Raw genomic sequence first — 15,125 nt, forward strand, 5'->3', positions numbered from 1 at the left:
GGAAATGCACATGCCATCATCTCTGCTGTACCCCAGAGGAGATGACACCAGGTATCCCAACAAGACTTTATCAGGAATAGATCTAGGAGGAGGTGATTGATTCCTTTCAGGCACAGATCAGGGACAAGATGCAGAATTTCTTCCAAGATATGGCATGGGATAAGCAGGACACAGTCAGAGAAATAGCCTGAGAGATCATTTGTGATGCTCATCCCCATCAGGGCAGTCCCTCTGCACCATAAGTGCTGTCTGTATGATTCACTTGTGTATTGCTGTCACCGTGGTGTTTGCATATCAGTGGCTGAACTGTACATACACACTTGTGCATGCATAGCATTTTGCTGCCATGCTATATGTGTTATACGTCTGAATGTACACTGCAGATGTCATGTGACATTTAGCATTATGTTTCAATGGATGCATGACACACATTCCCACATTAGACTTTCATTTAACTTTCAGCTGCCCAGGAGTTTTGGCAGTTAACTTGCTGCTACTTCTGCAACAATTTTACTGTATAATGTGTGGTACCGACAGCAACTCAAAAACAAGGTACCTGTATTCCACAAATACTACAATGTTGTGAATATGATTTGTGGATTGCCATGTCATGTATGTTCCAACAGAAGACTTGTCCTTGCCCCTGTGTTTTGGATGACGCTTGTCATGCTGTCACACTGGCATACTGGCATTGTGTGTGGCATATGCTATGAATGTATCTGATAGATATGGCTAGTCCTCCTTTACTGTATACATAGACTGCCAGAGTAATGTTCATATATACACCATGGCAATGATAATTTATTCAGTAACAGTACAGTATGTCTTCTTTGGCCTACGTTACATTTCTACATCCATTCCTTATTCACAGAAATGTATGCATGTTGACACAAGGTGTGTGTGATAAACTGAAAGGCTGCCAGCCTAGCTAGACAGAATTTTGTAAATAAGTCTATGTCATTTATAAATATTAATATAATCCACAGGCTTGTTTTACAAATGTAAAGAGAACTATATGTTACGATTAAACTATATGTTGTACTGAGCTTCGAAAATGTAACCATAGTGCACCCTGCTGGAAGAAAGCTGTTAAGTAAAGAATTTTACAACTATGTTTGATCTCAAGCTCAGAGACAGGATGTCTGGGCTAGGAAATTCTTTCTATTGTTTTAAAACAGAGATAATTACTAGATTTTACATGTAAAGTGTCCTTTATTGCTGTGGCTTCCTGGCAGGTGCAAGATTACAAAGATATGTTAAATTTTGAGCTCTGTGAGCCTGGGAAACTTCAGCAGAGGTGTCAAGAATGATGTAATCTGAAATGACTCAGCAGTACTGTGTGCTATCATTTTAAGGGCCATCTCAGAAAGAAAGCACAACATTTTGTATCTTGTCTTCGATCTAGTAAGAACATCCACTCACCAGCACTTGCTTGCTCTGTATGTAAGTAGTATTTAGAACAGTGATTTCTCTTAGAGATAGATAGGAATATAGCCAGATTAATCTAGTTGTTTTCTATATTTATAACAGACTATCCTACAATATTGTTTTAAAGTATTTCCTGTGATTTCTGAACTCTGTAATGTCATTGTGTTGAAGTAATAAGTATTGTTTTATGTTTTTATTATTTATTATTAAACATTTTGAAACCTTTCAACTGTGGCTGTTTTGTGTAGAGATAATTTAAGCTCTAGAGTACTTACATGTATTTGGTGATACTGTATAAGCCACTCCAATAGCCTTACAAATTCTGGTCACACATACTATTTGGATAGCAGTAATATTGCACAGTTGAATTGGATACCTTTTGGTAAGGCCCTTTATAGTAGCTGATAGTAGTGGTTGGTGGCAGTCAGTGCTACCTTATAGTCTGGGCAGAATGGGGGCATAGCCAGAGAACCTCTGCCAGCTCTCCCCAGGAGTGTCTGTGTGTTTGTATATAAATCAAATCTCAAAGTGTGTGTGTGTGTGTGTGTGTGTGTGTGTGTGTGTGTGTGTGTGTGTGTGTGTGTGTGTGTGAGCTACTTGAGCAGGAACATGAAGCACTGGTTGAACAGAGAGGGTGCTGGAGATTTTGGCTTGACAACTAGGCTGAGATCTGAACCCTATAACTGTGCCAGTGGGGAGTCTTATTGGGGATCTGGAGAGAAAGGGAGAAATCCGCCCCAGACTGACTGCGATCTCTGTGTGCTCTTAAGGGAAATTATACTTTACTGTGTGTGTACTTGTTATCCTCCCAATATGCATGGTGCTAGTGGTGAGGATTGAGGCTCCTTGATTACTGGGCCAGTGCACAGGCATCATGATGTGCATATGTAATGATTTATGTACATGTCTCTGCACATATTGCAATCAATAGGGAAATACTGTTATACCATGGAAATGTGAGCAGTCACTGGTTTCATTTTGATGTCCTGTAATGTTGCTCACAAGACTGTCCTTTGCTCAGTCATAACCAGGGTCAGTGGCATATAACTGCAGGTGTTTATACCACATGTTGTTTTATACTGGCATGACAGTATATATGTGTGTGTGTGATACCAATTCCTAGCCTGCTTACCTATGCCTGTTGCTGTTATATGATTGCACAATACTGTGATTGTGATTTATACATGCATATTTCTATTGACGTGGCAATGCAGTCTGCCCATTTAACATACATTGGCCATTCACTTCAATGTAGTTTGGGTTGACTTCAACACCACCCTATGTGGTGTACACATGCATTTGCAATGTGTCACCTTTCATATTTTTGTCCTGCTTTATTGTTTGCCTACAGAGCTTTGATATCAGTCTTTCTTGATGCCATGTTTTCCACCTCCCTTCCACATTTGTAGTTATGTCATATATCTTGCACATATGCATGGTACATGTTCACTTTTGTTGGAATTCTTGCTCATTTTCATGTAGATGTTTTGTTACAAGATCAACTTGTGCCAACTCTATGGCCATTACACAGATTCAGAGCATATACACACAACTTGATGGCTACTGCTTGTAATGCATCCTTGTTCTTGTTATACTTGTGTGTTACATATTAACCAGTGTATGTTGTTGAAATTCATGTGCACACCCTGATATTGGTTATATATCATTGATCATAGATTTGTGACCATATATTACAATTGCATGTCATTGTTGTGTTACATATTAACCAGTGTATGTTGTTGAAATTCATGTGCACACCCCGATATTGGTTATATATCATTGATCATAGATTTGTGACCATATATTATAATTGCATGTCATTGTTGTTTATATGTGTATTGGCATTATTTTCAAATAATTTCCTGTTAGGCCAATGAAGGTCATACATATACACAAATACCTGTGTCTTGCCTTTGATGTGGCATATGTGTGTGACATATGAAAATCATTAGATGTCTGTTTGAATTGTGTATACCTGCTTGTGCAGGTAGCAGCCAGTTTGCTGCTTTGCAACAGTACTACTCTTAGGTACTGTGCTCTGTTGTTTGCCTTTCACATGCATGGTCAGATGTTCTGTTTTGTCCCCTGATGATCTTCTCCAATATTCTAGGGGCTGCCTTTGTTCATCTATGATGTTGCTTGGCTTACACTTGCACTGCTGACAGACTACTTACATACTGGATTATTTATCCTATGTGTGCAGCGTTCCCTATTTATTACCTTATAACAAACAACTGCCATCACTCATACAAGTCCAGGTATGATTGCCACACAGTTTGCAACATGTCATAATATAATAGTGCATATGTATGTATATATTTCTGCATTTCACTATGGCCGGTATGGATTCCCAACCGTGTTTGTCAACTTTCATTTGTCCATGTTGTGCAGTCTGCCATCTATGTAACTTACCTCTCCTTACTGATTTCCGACCTCTGTCTGTTATGTTTTGTGATATTTGTGGGTATACCTGCTATGATGGCCTTCACCCTTTCTTTACCTGTCTTTACCTTTCCTTCTGTTCTTAACAAAATGGGGCCTGTTCCCACCAAAAAAAAAAAAAAAATTGCCCATGCCCCTCTGACTGTCCTCAGATTTTCCTATTCTAACATACTTCTTGTGTATCACTCTTCTTCGTCCCTACCCCATGACTGCTTTTCTATCTCTTTCTGTTTGCTTGGGTGTGTGCATTGTTTGTTTTCACCACACATATCCCACACCCCACTGTTAACTACTGTTAGCTGTGGTGATGTGGCTGTGATTGCCCTTCGGCTTTATTCATTTTTCTATTAGAAATTTTTATGGATTCTGTTGGAATCCGTAAGGGAGAGCAAATATATTTTACTAATAAATGACATGCAAAGATATCCCGTAGTTGTCTGTAAACTTACTGGAGAGATGTTGCTGTACATATATATTTACGAATGTCAGATAAATGTCAGACAGCTTAGATGGTGATATATTTCTGTAACTTTGATAATGTACATCATGCTTTGTGAAACAGTTTTCACGACTTACAGAGTAACTATGATTGATATACAGTAAGCCATTGCTGCTGAGAAACTCTATTATGCACCAAGATATTTTAAGTTCACTGAGATATAATTACATATTACATTCTTATCCACAACTTTTGCACTGATATCAATATAATGCGCCAGATTATGTGAACTTTACGTAATCTATTCCTTTATCTTTTAGATCAAGTGATATAAACCCATGTGCAGGGGAGGTGAGTAAAATTCGCTGCTGCTATTGTATGCAATATGGCATGAATTTATCTTATGCTTTTGGTAACACTATTTGAAATCTGCAATACTGACATTGCTTTTCATCTGAATGGTTATAACTGGACAGTAGAGAAGGAGTTAACTGGGCGTCACAGGAGTTGGTAGTATTAGGTTCAGCTATCTGACTCTATGCTTCCCTAACACGACACAAGATAGCAAAGTACTGCTGCTGTCAGCTGCAGCTTACATACACTTATAGAAAACATGTACAGGACACATCCAAACCGGTGAACTGCAAAGACATAGACATGAAACTCTGACAGCCATAACCAGAACTATTTGCAGATTGTGGAAAGTACTTCCCCCTTTCTTAATGACCATAAACAAGTGTCTCTCCTCATTCAAGTGTTAAGTTCCAACTGATGGCTTCAGATATCCACTTATATCTGTATCTCTGCCTATATTTACATCTACATATACAAACACACACACACACACACATATATATATATATATATATATATATATATATATATATATATATATATACATGTGTATATACATACATATATATATATATATATATATATATATATAAGCATGCACATAGATACAAACATCTCTATATATATATATATATATATATATAAATATATATATATATATATATAGCTATATAGATATATATAGACAGATAGATATGTATACAAACACACACGCACACACAGCTGTTATGTGTAAAAGTTGTAAATGCTGGAGCCTGGGTTCAGCAGTTGTATAGATAAGATAAGATGTATAAGGTAGTGTGACCGTTTTCATTAAAGAGCAAAGTTAGGGGAAAAAACATCACTGAGAATCTGCATACACACCGCAAAAATCAGACTATCTTAAGCAAAGATGTAGTGCGTGCAACTGAAGATAAGCAAGAAGTGTTATCTAAGTGAACTCTCTAAATCCTCCGACTCTATGGAATTGTCGCCTATACGCCAGTTTAAAGGTGTTTTGTCAAAGCTCACTTCTCCGACTCAGGAATACCCTGTCCCATTACTTCTTATCACTACGTTCATTTTACAGCTTTTCCATTGAGCATCTATAGCTAGCAATTAAAACAAGGTTAACAGAAAAAAATTCAAACGGTGGTAATTACTCCAGAATTTATATGAATAATTTTACCCCATGATTTATAGGCATACATGCTAATACAAAGGCAGCTACCTATTTAAAGAAAATAGCAAAATTTATTAAATATTTCGCACACGTGTAATATTGTTCATGAGCGGGTGATTCCCTTGGGATTCCTTAATTTCCAGTTGATAACACCAAGCGGGATAGCCTGTCCTGAGGTGGAACATGTTAAACTTGGCTAAAGCTCATTTTTGTAACATGCCCTGCCAGACTGTTTTCTTCGCCCGGGTGCCTATTATTTGCCTTAGGTTTTGAAATATGACGCAGTTCAGAGGAAAACAAAAAACAACAAAAGCCAACTCTGTCGAATATTGCATTATACATATAACGAAAATATTTAATTTTGTGACGTATACATATGTATGAGACAGAAATAAATACATGTAGATGAACTTTTAAAGGTGCATTTTTAATGATACATCTCAACTGCAAACATGGTATTAATAAAATTATTCAAAGAAACTGCAGGTAATTTTGCGGAGAAGTCATTTATACTGAAATCGGCATTATGGTTTAATTCCCTATCCATTTAAATCTTATTTTACCTGTTTGTAGAGTGCGCCTCGATGTTGATCTTGCTGGCTTTGAACCTGGGTACAACTGAGGTATCCCCTGCACCAGTCTGCAGCACTGGAGAAACCGGGTGCCGGTTTATTTCAATAGATGATCTGTTTGACCGAGTTATCCTGCACTCTAGCAAGCTCCACAGCATAGCCAGCGATCTTTACACTGACGTAGTAAGTCGCTTTATTTACTTACGTAGAAGACCAGCTAAGTTACAAGTTCGTGTTTTGTAGATACACAGTGTAAGCTTTGTTCTGATTAATTTATGTGGAAAAACGAAATGAAATGTATTTTAAGCAATGGTCTGTTGCATGATGTACACTCTGTCTCATGAGTCATATTTATTTTAATTGTTTCACAACAATGTACCCACTACAATGTGATTTAGTTTGGGACGTATCTCTTAAACACAAAGACTAATATAATGCGGCCAGAGGCCTAGAACTAGGGACAAGTTTTAAATATTGCTCTTATACATTTAGAAAGTCGCTTGAATAACAGGATATGTGTTGGTATGTATATTTTGAAGGCTATGAAGTTTGAAACTGATATGTATGCCATTATTAGATGACTTCGATCACCAACAATTTGCCGGAAACGACAGTTTTTATGAGGAGTAGACAAAAAAATTGAGGCAAAAAAATCTGGACATTCTGCGAAAATCAGTTGGGCAATTGGGACTTTGGGAGGCATGGTTTGGGCTTTCGGTCTCGTATTTTTTTTTTCTTTTATAATATATTGTTTTAGAATACATGCTGCTGTCCTCTTCATACCTCTCAACTGTACAGATTTTCGCAGAATGTACAGATTTTTGCCTCAAACATTTGGTCGGCTCCTCATAAAATCTATTTTTTTTCTGGCAAATCACGGAGGATTTGGGTCACTAAATAATGACATATATTTGAGTTTCAGATTTTATATCCTTCAGAAAATGTATGCTAACACAAATCCTGTTATTCTAGCAGCTTCCTAAATTTATAAGAGCAATATTTAAAATCTGTCCCTATTTTTGGGCCTTTGTCCCCCCATTATTTTAGGCTTTGTCCGGATTTCTTGTTGAGCAGTATGCCACCACAATATACACAACACTTGGTATTTCACTTTTCTAATTTATTATTTCATTTGCTGACCTTAACATTGATGCTGTATTTAATTTGTATGAACAGGTGGTAGTGCTATGACAGTTCAGTATACAGTGAACAATGACTTAGAATGTGGGACCCCTTACTTCACACTGTACCACCCAGTGATTCATGTATTTGTGTGTTTTAGGAAGCTGAAACTGGTCACCTTATACTGAAACGGTCCTGATCTGAGATTAGGACGAATATATCAAGAAAGAATTCATACCTCTCGACCTCTCAGCAAGAAAAATCTGGACAAAGCCATAAAAATGGGGGTAAAATAGGGACAAGTTTTAAATATTGCGTCTACAAACGTGGAAAGTTGATGGGGTAACAGGTTTTGCATTTTCTGAAGGATGTGAATTCTGAAACTCAAATGTCTGTCATTATTTAATATTATTCAAGGAACTTTAAATGATTTGTCAGAAAACCACACATTTTATGAGGAACAGACCAAAAATATGAGGCAAAAAATGGACAATTGAGAGGTAAATCCAGTTATTATCATGTTCTTGTTGGGATTAGGCATTAGTCAAATGAACGAGGTGCAAACAACTTTTTAACAGGTGCGACCAGGAAGTGTGTGAGTGTGTGCGTGCGTGTGTGTGTGTGTGTGTGTGTGTGTGTGTGTGAGTGTGTGTGTGGATAAGAGAGAGACGGGCAGCCATAATGTGGTGTGTGTGTGTGTGTGTGAGAGTGAGAGAGAGAGCTAAACAGAGACAGAGAGGCAGACAGAATGTGTGTGTGAGAGAGAGAGAGAGACAGACAAGCAGAGGCAACAGAATGTGTGTGTGTGTGTTTGTGTGTGTGTGTGTGTGTGTGTGTGTGTGTGTGTGTGAGAGAGAGAGAAAGAGTTAAAGAGAGACAGAGAGGCAGACAGAATGTGTGTGTGAGAGAGAGAGAGACAGACAGAAGCAGAGGCAGACAGAATGTGTGTGTGCGTGTGTGTGTGCGCGCATGCATGTGAGAGACAGAACGTGTCTGTATTAGAGAGAGAGAGGAAGACAGAGGGACAGACAGAATGTGGTGTGAGTGTGTGTGTGTGTGTGTGAGAGAGAGAGAGAGAGAGAGACAGGCAGACAGAATTTGTCTCTATGTGAGAGAGAGACAGAACCTCCTGTGTTTGTGTGTGCTGTTTGAGAGAGAGCGAAGGCGAAGGTATTAAAATGAAAGAAAGATATGTGGATAGATGAGTTCCTACCAGTTGATATAGTTTTCACAAACTGGAACTTCATATGGTCCAGAGCATATGATTGAAAACTGGAAGCTTTTGAATGGAGATCACAGTACAGCGAGGAACGGGAAATTTACCGTTTTCCCCATTGTAGTGCGATCTGGGAGTTGGTATATATAATTTGCAGGGGAGGGGGCGCAGGATGGGTTGCCCCCTGCAAAAACGTAAAGTAGATTTTTGCAGCTTTTTTATGTTGGAGTTTTGGGAAACTCCATCATATGGTCTCTTCAACATTTTTCCAGTTTCCAAAAAGGCCATCATCTAAATAGACATAGTTAGATATGTATTTGGAGAGTGCGTAAATCAAATACTGAAGGTCCTAGTTTACTCTCTCTAAACTTTTTTTTTTGCTTTGTTTTTGTCCTCAGGAGCAGCACTTTCTAACAAGCAAAAATCAGCTAGGAAGGTCTGCCAACCCATGCCACACCGCAAGTATTCGAACACCTAACGGAAAAGAGAATGTCCAGAAAGTGCCGGTAAGCGACCTTTTGATTTCCACTTAAAAAAATCAGGTGTACAGTCTTACAAGCATGCATGTCAAAATGCATTTTATGAGGACAGTAAAAAAGGGTTACAGTAGCAGAACAACAAGGTAGTCATTACCTCAAACGATGTTATCTGCAGATTTGTATTTTTTTGACTTTCCTTGGCTTCTTTAACTGTTACGCATTCAGTGTTAGGGAGTTCCTTGTATGGATGAATCCGTGGTAAATATTACAGAATGGTATTAATTCATCATCTAAGACTTACGCAAACACTTGATATACCACCTTTTGAGCTCCTTAGTTGAAACTGTGTCCACATTTTGCTCATTTGTTCCACATTAAGAAACATAAGATTCCACATTTTGGAGATCGCAGTATATTTTCTGTGAACGTTTACTGCATTCCTACTCAAAGAATCATGTTAATAAAAAATATTATTTTGATTGCTTGTGCATAGTAATACTACCCTTAGATACAGTACAAAAGTCACTCTGCTGGGAATGTGCAGGCAAGTAATAATGACTATGTATTGATGCTCAAACTGCTTATTTTCAATGTGGTCCATTCTTTCCTAAGTATTTACACTGCTGTACATCAGAATATAAATAAATGCAATATTTTGAAATCTGAATGGGTGGAGGTGCTGCTGAGAATCGTGTTTCGCAGATGTTGCGTACATACCTCTCAACCTCTTAGAGCAAGAAATCTGTAAAAAGCCATATATAAAAGTGGGACAAAGAAAGGCCCAAAAATAGGAACAATTTTTAAATATTGCTCTTACAAACTTAGAAAGTTGATAGAATAACAGGTTTTGCATTAGTATGAATTTTCTGAAGGGTATGAAGCCTGAAACTCAAATGTCTGTCATTATTTTCTAACTTCAGTCTTTAATGGTTTGCAACTAATTTGCCAGAAAACCACAATTTTATGAAAAACGGACCAAAAGTATGTGGCAAAAATCTTGACATTCTGTGAAAATCTGTACAGTTGAGAGGTGTGTGGTGTATTTGCCATGCACGTGAGTGAAATTTGCGAAGCAGAAGCTCCGCTCTTAAAATATTCTCCCTTCTTTGTTCTTTTTTTGGCTTTTCCCAGTTAGAAGTCGCCACAGCAGAACTCCGGTCTGCTAATGATTGGCAGTAGATTTTTTACGGGTGGCAGCTCGACGCCCAACCTTCAACGAAGGCATGCCCATTCTACGCATGTCTTTCGAACGCCACTCGACCGCAGGGAGGACATGCAGACTCCACACAGAAGGTGCTCCTGCTGAGAATCGAACGGGAGAACCTCTTGCTGTGAGACAACAATGCTACTGCTGCACCACCGCGGCTTCGCTATTCTCCCTTCTTTAGTATCTGCTAAAAAAGTCAGCTGTGATTCAGCAAGACCATGCATTAATTTCCAAGAGTTTACAAGGTCTTAGCAGCATAGCTAGGTTAAGACGAAGGGGGCTGCAGATATTAGGGGGTATGTTCTGCAGCTCCATCGTTCGGTACAGGGGTATCGGTATTCACTTCTTTAAATACCAAGGATGCTATACTGGTTTTCTGGTCAAGACTGAAGCGCTTGTTTCAGCACTTGTTGTTTGTAACACTGTAGCAAGCTGCTTGCTACAGAGATAGTAAGTGGTTTACTGCAATGATTGACAACTTTTTTCTGTCCTTCAGCCGTAAGGCGAGGGTCGCTAAATGCAGGAGAGGCATCCAACACTAGATGAGCCAGATATGGCTCATTAACAGTTTAGTATCCCTTAACCTCCTAACCCAAGAAATCTGTATAAAGCCCAAAGAAGCGGGAACTAAGGCCCGAATGTAAGGACGGATTTTGAATATAGCCGTTATAAATACAGAAATTTATTAGAGTAACATATTTTGTATTAGCATGCGTTTTCTGAATGATAATAAGTTCCAGACTCAAGTGTATGCCATTATTTACTGATTTCAGTTCTCGTTACTTTGTCATGTTTGAAGTAGCCATTGCTTCTTAGCTAAATTGAGCTTAAGTTTATATTTTTTAACCTTTTTGCGGTAAGATGTAACACCTTATTTTACTTAGTCATGAAAAGCAAAATAACTCAACCGTATTGGGTGCAAGATTAGCACATCGAAGTATAACATCTACCGTAATCTCAACCAGAAAAGTATCATTCAAATGTTGCTGTTGGCACGGTTTTCACTACAGAAAGTAATTGAAATGTAACTTCTTCACAAGAACAAATACTCAGCAATATTTCAGGCTTACTCATAGTGGAAGTTCAAAATAGAGTCTGTCAATTTTCTAAAACCTGCAGGGCTACTATAGACAAGTTTGCTGTGGTAATTTACAAAGTATTAGCCTTACTTAGTGGTGTTCTGTTTTGGGAAAGCAAATTTCTCAGTTTGCTTCTGGATGAATAAATCCCCCCATAAAACAAATGAAACTGAGCATTATTTTTAAAATGTTGTATTTGTGGACTTAGATGTTGGTAGCTGGCTTAGCATTTTTCATAATTCTCTTCCCTTGTGCAAATGCCAATTATTTTCTGTTTTCATTTCCTGTTATAAAATACAACTGATGGACGTGGTTTGTGTCTCTGTGTTTGTGGTTTCTAAACAAAATTAAAAATCACACCAATCTTTTGCTTCTTCCTTTTATTTTTCTGAGAGTTTTTTTCATGAGTGTGACACCCGTGTACTGGTCCTGCAATCAAGGAGCCTCAGTCCTCACCACTAACACCAGTGAGGGGCGTCCATACAGGGAAAGGATAATAAATACACACACAGTAAAGTACAGTTTACCTTATGAGCACACAGTGATCACAGTCAGTCTGGGGCTGGTTTCTCCCTTTCTCTCCAGGTCTCCAATAAAACCCCCCACTGGCACAGCTATAGGGTCCAGATCTCAGCATAGTGGGCAAGCTAAAACCTCCAGCACCCACTCTGTCCAACCAGTGCTTCGTGTCCCTGCCCAAGTAGTTGACACGCACACACTTTGAGGAAAGCGTTTATACAACCATACAGACACTCCTGGGGAAGGCTGGCACAGGTTCTCCAGCTGTGTATGTGGTTTACTTAGCTAGTTGCAATTGTTCAGCATTCTACATAGGGCAAACTTCCAAACCTCTTAAATTCAGAATTTCTGAACATCTTAGCGACATTAAACATCATAAAGAAACCAACACCCTCTATAAACATGCAATGACACACAAAAGTGCTACGTTTAATTTTACTATAATAGATAAAATAATGAGACCCAAGAGCAATAAATTAGGATGGCATGATTTATTAAATAGCATGGAGAAAAAATGGATTGCTAAATTGGGAGGTCTTTTTAAACCAGGGCTTAGTGAGCATCTTTAATTGATCACATGTCCTTTAAATTATGTATATAAAGTATTTCTTATTTATCAGACATTAACACTGATGAAGGCTATGTAACTGTAAAACCGGTCTGTTCCTGCTTTTTTGCTTAGGGCACTTCTACAGTAAAGGATTTATCCGGTGCCACTGTATGCTGGTCTCTAATTTTTTGGTTTGCTTTGACTTTTATTGAGACCATTCAGCTGCCGTATTCGCAGAAGTTTTTTCTGTTTCTGTGCCGACCATACCTCACACACAGAACCAACAGAGGTGAACCCATTCCAGTGGATACCAAGGTATTTGTAGGCTTAAGAATACTAGCCACAGGTACCTTCCAAAGGCCAACTGGGGATATCATGGGGATCTCACAGGCATCAGCATCCAGGGTACTCCACCAGTTCCTGGATGCCATGTCAGCACATGCTGGTGAGCACATATATTTCCTCAACACCCGTGAGGCATTGACCAGCAATATGCGTCTCTTCCACCAAGTAGCAGAATACTCTGAAGTAGTGGGTGCTATAAACTGCATGCACATACACATCAAAGCACCACCTGGTGAGAAGGGTAGGGTCTACATAAACCGCAAGGGCTTCCCCTCCATCAACTGCCAGGTCGTGTGCAATGCCCAGGGCATTATAATGAATGTGTGTACTGGCAGCCCTGGAAGCTATCACGACTCCCAGGTCTGGCATATGACACAGCTGTACCAGAGATTTGCCAGTGGGGACATCCCATATGGCCACCTAGTTGGGGATGCTGGTTATGCACTGGAGCCATGGCTGATGACACCCATCAGAAATGCACACACACCCGAACAAGAACTCCATAATGAGGCACACGCACAACCCAGAATCATACTAGAGCGTGTGTTTGGGATGCTGAAGTCATGGTTTCGGTGCCTGGACATATCTGGTGGAGCCTTGCAGTACTCTCCAGCTACATGTACACAGATTTTCATTATATGTGCCATGCTACACAGTATGATCCTGCAGGAACAGCACGGGGCAGGGCCACACAGTCCCCCACCATTGCCAAGGCCAGCACAAGCACAGTGACATGGAAAAGGCACAACCTGAGCCTGCCCATGTAGGCAGAAGAAGGCATGCCCAGTATGCCCAGGCTTTGGCAAAGAGGCAACGCATAGCACATACACTGACACGGTAGGAACCCAGGGAATGACACCTTTCTTTGATTCGCACATAGAGTAAAAGGGATGCCAAACATGACACTATCTGTGCTTTACTATGTATAGGGAGTGTACTATGTGCATCCAACATAGTCGGCCCTCCAGCACCATCCTCAATACTGGCACAGCCACAAGGTAAGTTACTCTTCCTATCAATTGCTGAATGCAGTAGTATGTTCTGCTAGTTGTATATATGGTATGGATGTGAGCATACAAGGGAATCGGGTGGCTGAATGGGATGGCAGCAGATAGTTGACACCTGTATCGGCAGCATGAAATCCATAACAAATACTGGTGTCAACAAAACAGGCAGTACTAGACAAGGTGACAAATCCCACTGCAGTACATGTGATGGCCCAAATGTGTGTCCATATGACACACACATACATGTCAGTGAGGCTCACATACCCAACAGCAGCCTCAGCCAGCAGGGCAGGTGTAGATGACCATAAAGAAAGGCTGTGCTAAGGCCTACAATTGATGGCAATGGAGAACAGCCGTCCTCCAGACCTACACAGACAGATGACAACAGGTCAGGCAGTTGTATGTTAGTTTTGAAGGGTAAGAAGTCTCAAACTGAAATGCAGGTCAATAAAACCTAAGATCTGTACTCTACTGATATGCCTCTAGTTTGCAAGGTCAGAATACGAAATGAAATGGAAGCCAACAGAGTACCTGAAATACCAGTACAGTCATAGCAAATGTTTACAGTTGTCAGGTGTGTGTCCCCCCCACAATCCTATGTAGTAATGCAGTAACATGTATGTGTGGGTTTAATAACAGTGGAGCACAGATTACCTGAGTTGGCCCAATTTACAGGATAGATTGTTGGATGTGTACAATATGCAGGGCTCTGTGTGTTAGGTTGTGTGTTGTATATTGTGTGGAAGTGGTCAGCATGTAGGCATGGAAGGTTGTGTCCCGGTGGCCTATGGCCAGTACTGTCGATAGCAGGGCCATGATTTGACAACTGCAGTGCCAACCACAATGCATCCCAGAAAGACCCAGTTCAGCAGTCTTCCATACTCATTGTTCAAATGTCAATATCTGTCACCATCTGAAAGATGGACATGCCATGAATGTGGGACCAGACATACACACAGTACACAGGTGGAAGTACCCTAGACAGAGTACATAAAATTTAACTTTCAACTGCACACACGTTTGGAATTGTACATACAGGTTAGCAGCACATTAGTTGTCCGTGGAGTATGGAATACTGATGTAGTCTGGCCAATCACTGGCAGACCACAAAAGGCACAGTAATGAAGTAATGACAGACTGCCTTTGTCCCAACACAAGGCAGCATAAGGGGACTGTCCCAGGTATATCTGTGAGTCAGCTACAA

At 39.7% G+C, this 15,125-nt stretch overlaps 1 protein-coding gene across 1 annotated transcript in view; it reads left to right on the forward strand.

Annotated features, from left to right (window-relative positions):
• The first annotated feature begins 6,392 nt into the window (after positions 1-6,392).
• The window catches only part of LOC122794735 (prolactin-like), a 166,967-nt gene continuing 158,234 nt past the window's right edge, over positions 6,393-15,125 (forward strand). Inside the window, exons 1-2 of the mRNA XM_044063376.1 lie at positions 6,393-6,580; positions 9,134-9,241. Of these exons, the coding sequence (XP_043919311.1) occupies positions 6,410-6,580; positions 9,134-9,241 (279 nt within the window). The 5' untranslated portion in view covers positions 6,393-6,409. The remainder of the gene's footprint in view (positions 6,581-9,133; positions 9,242-15,125) is intronic.

Source organism: Protopterus annectens, chromosome 2.part1, assembly GCF_019279795.1.
Source record: "Protopterus annectens isolate FY-2018-M chromosome 2.part1, PAN1.0, whole genome shotgun sequence".
Classification (NCBI taxonomy): domain Eukaryota; kingdom Metazoa; phylum Chordata; order Ceratodontiformes; family Protopteridae; genus Protopterus; species Protopterus annectens.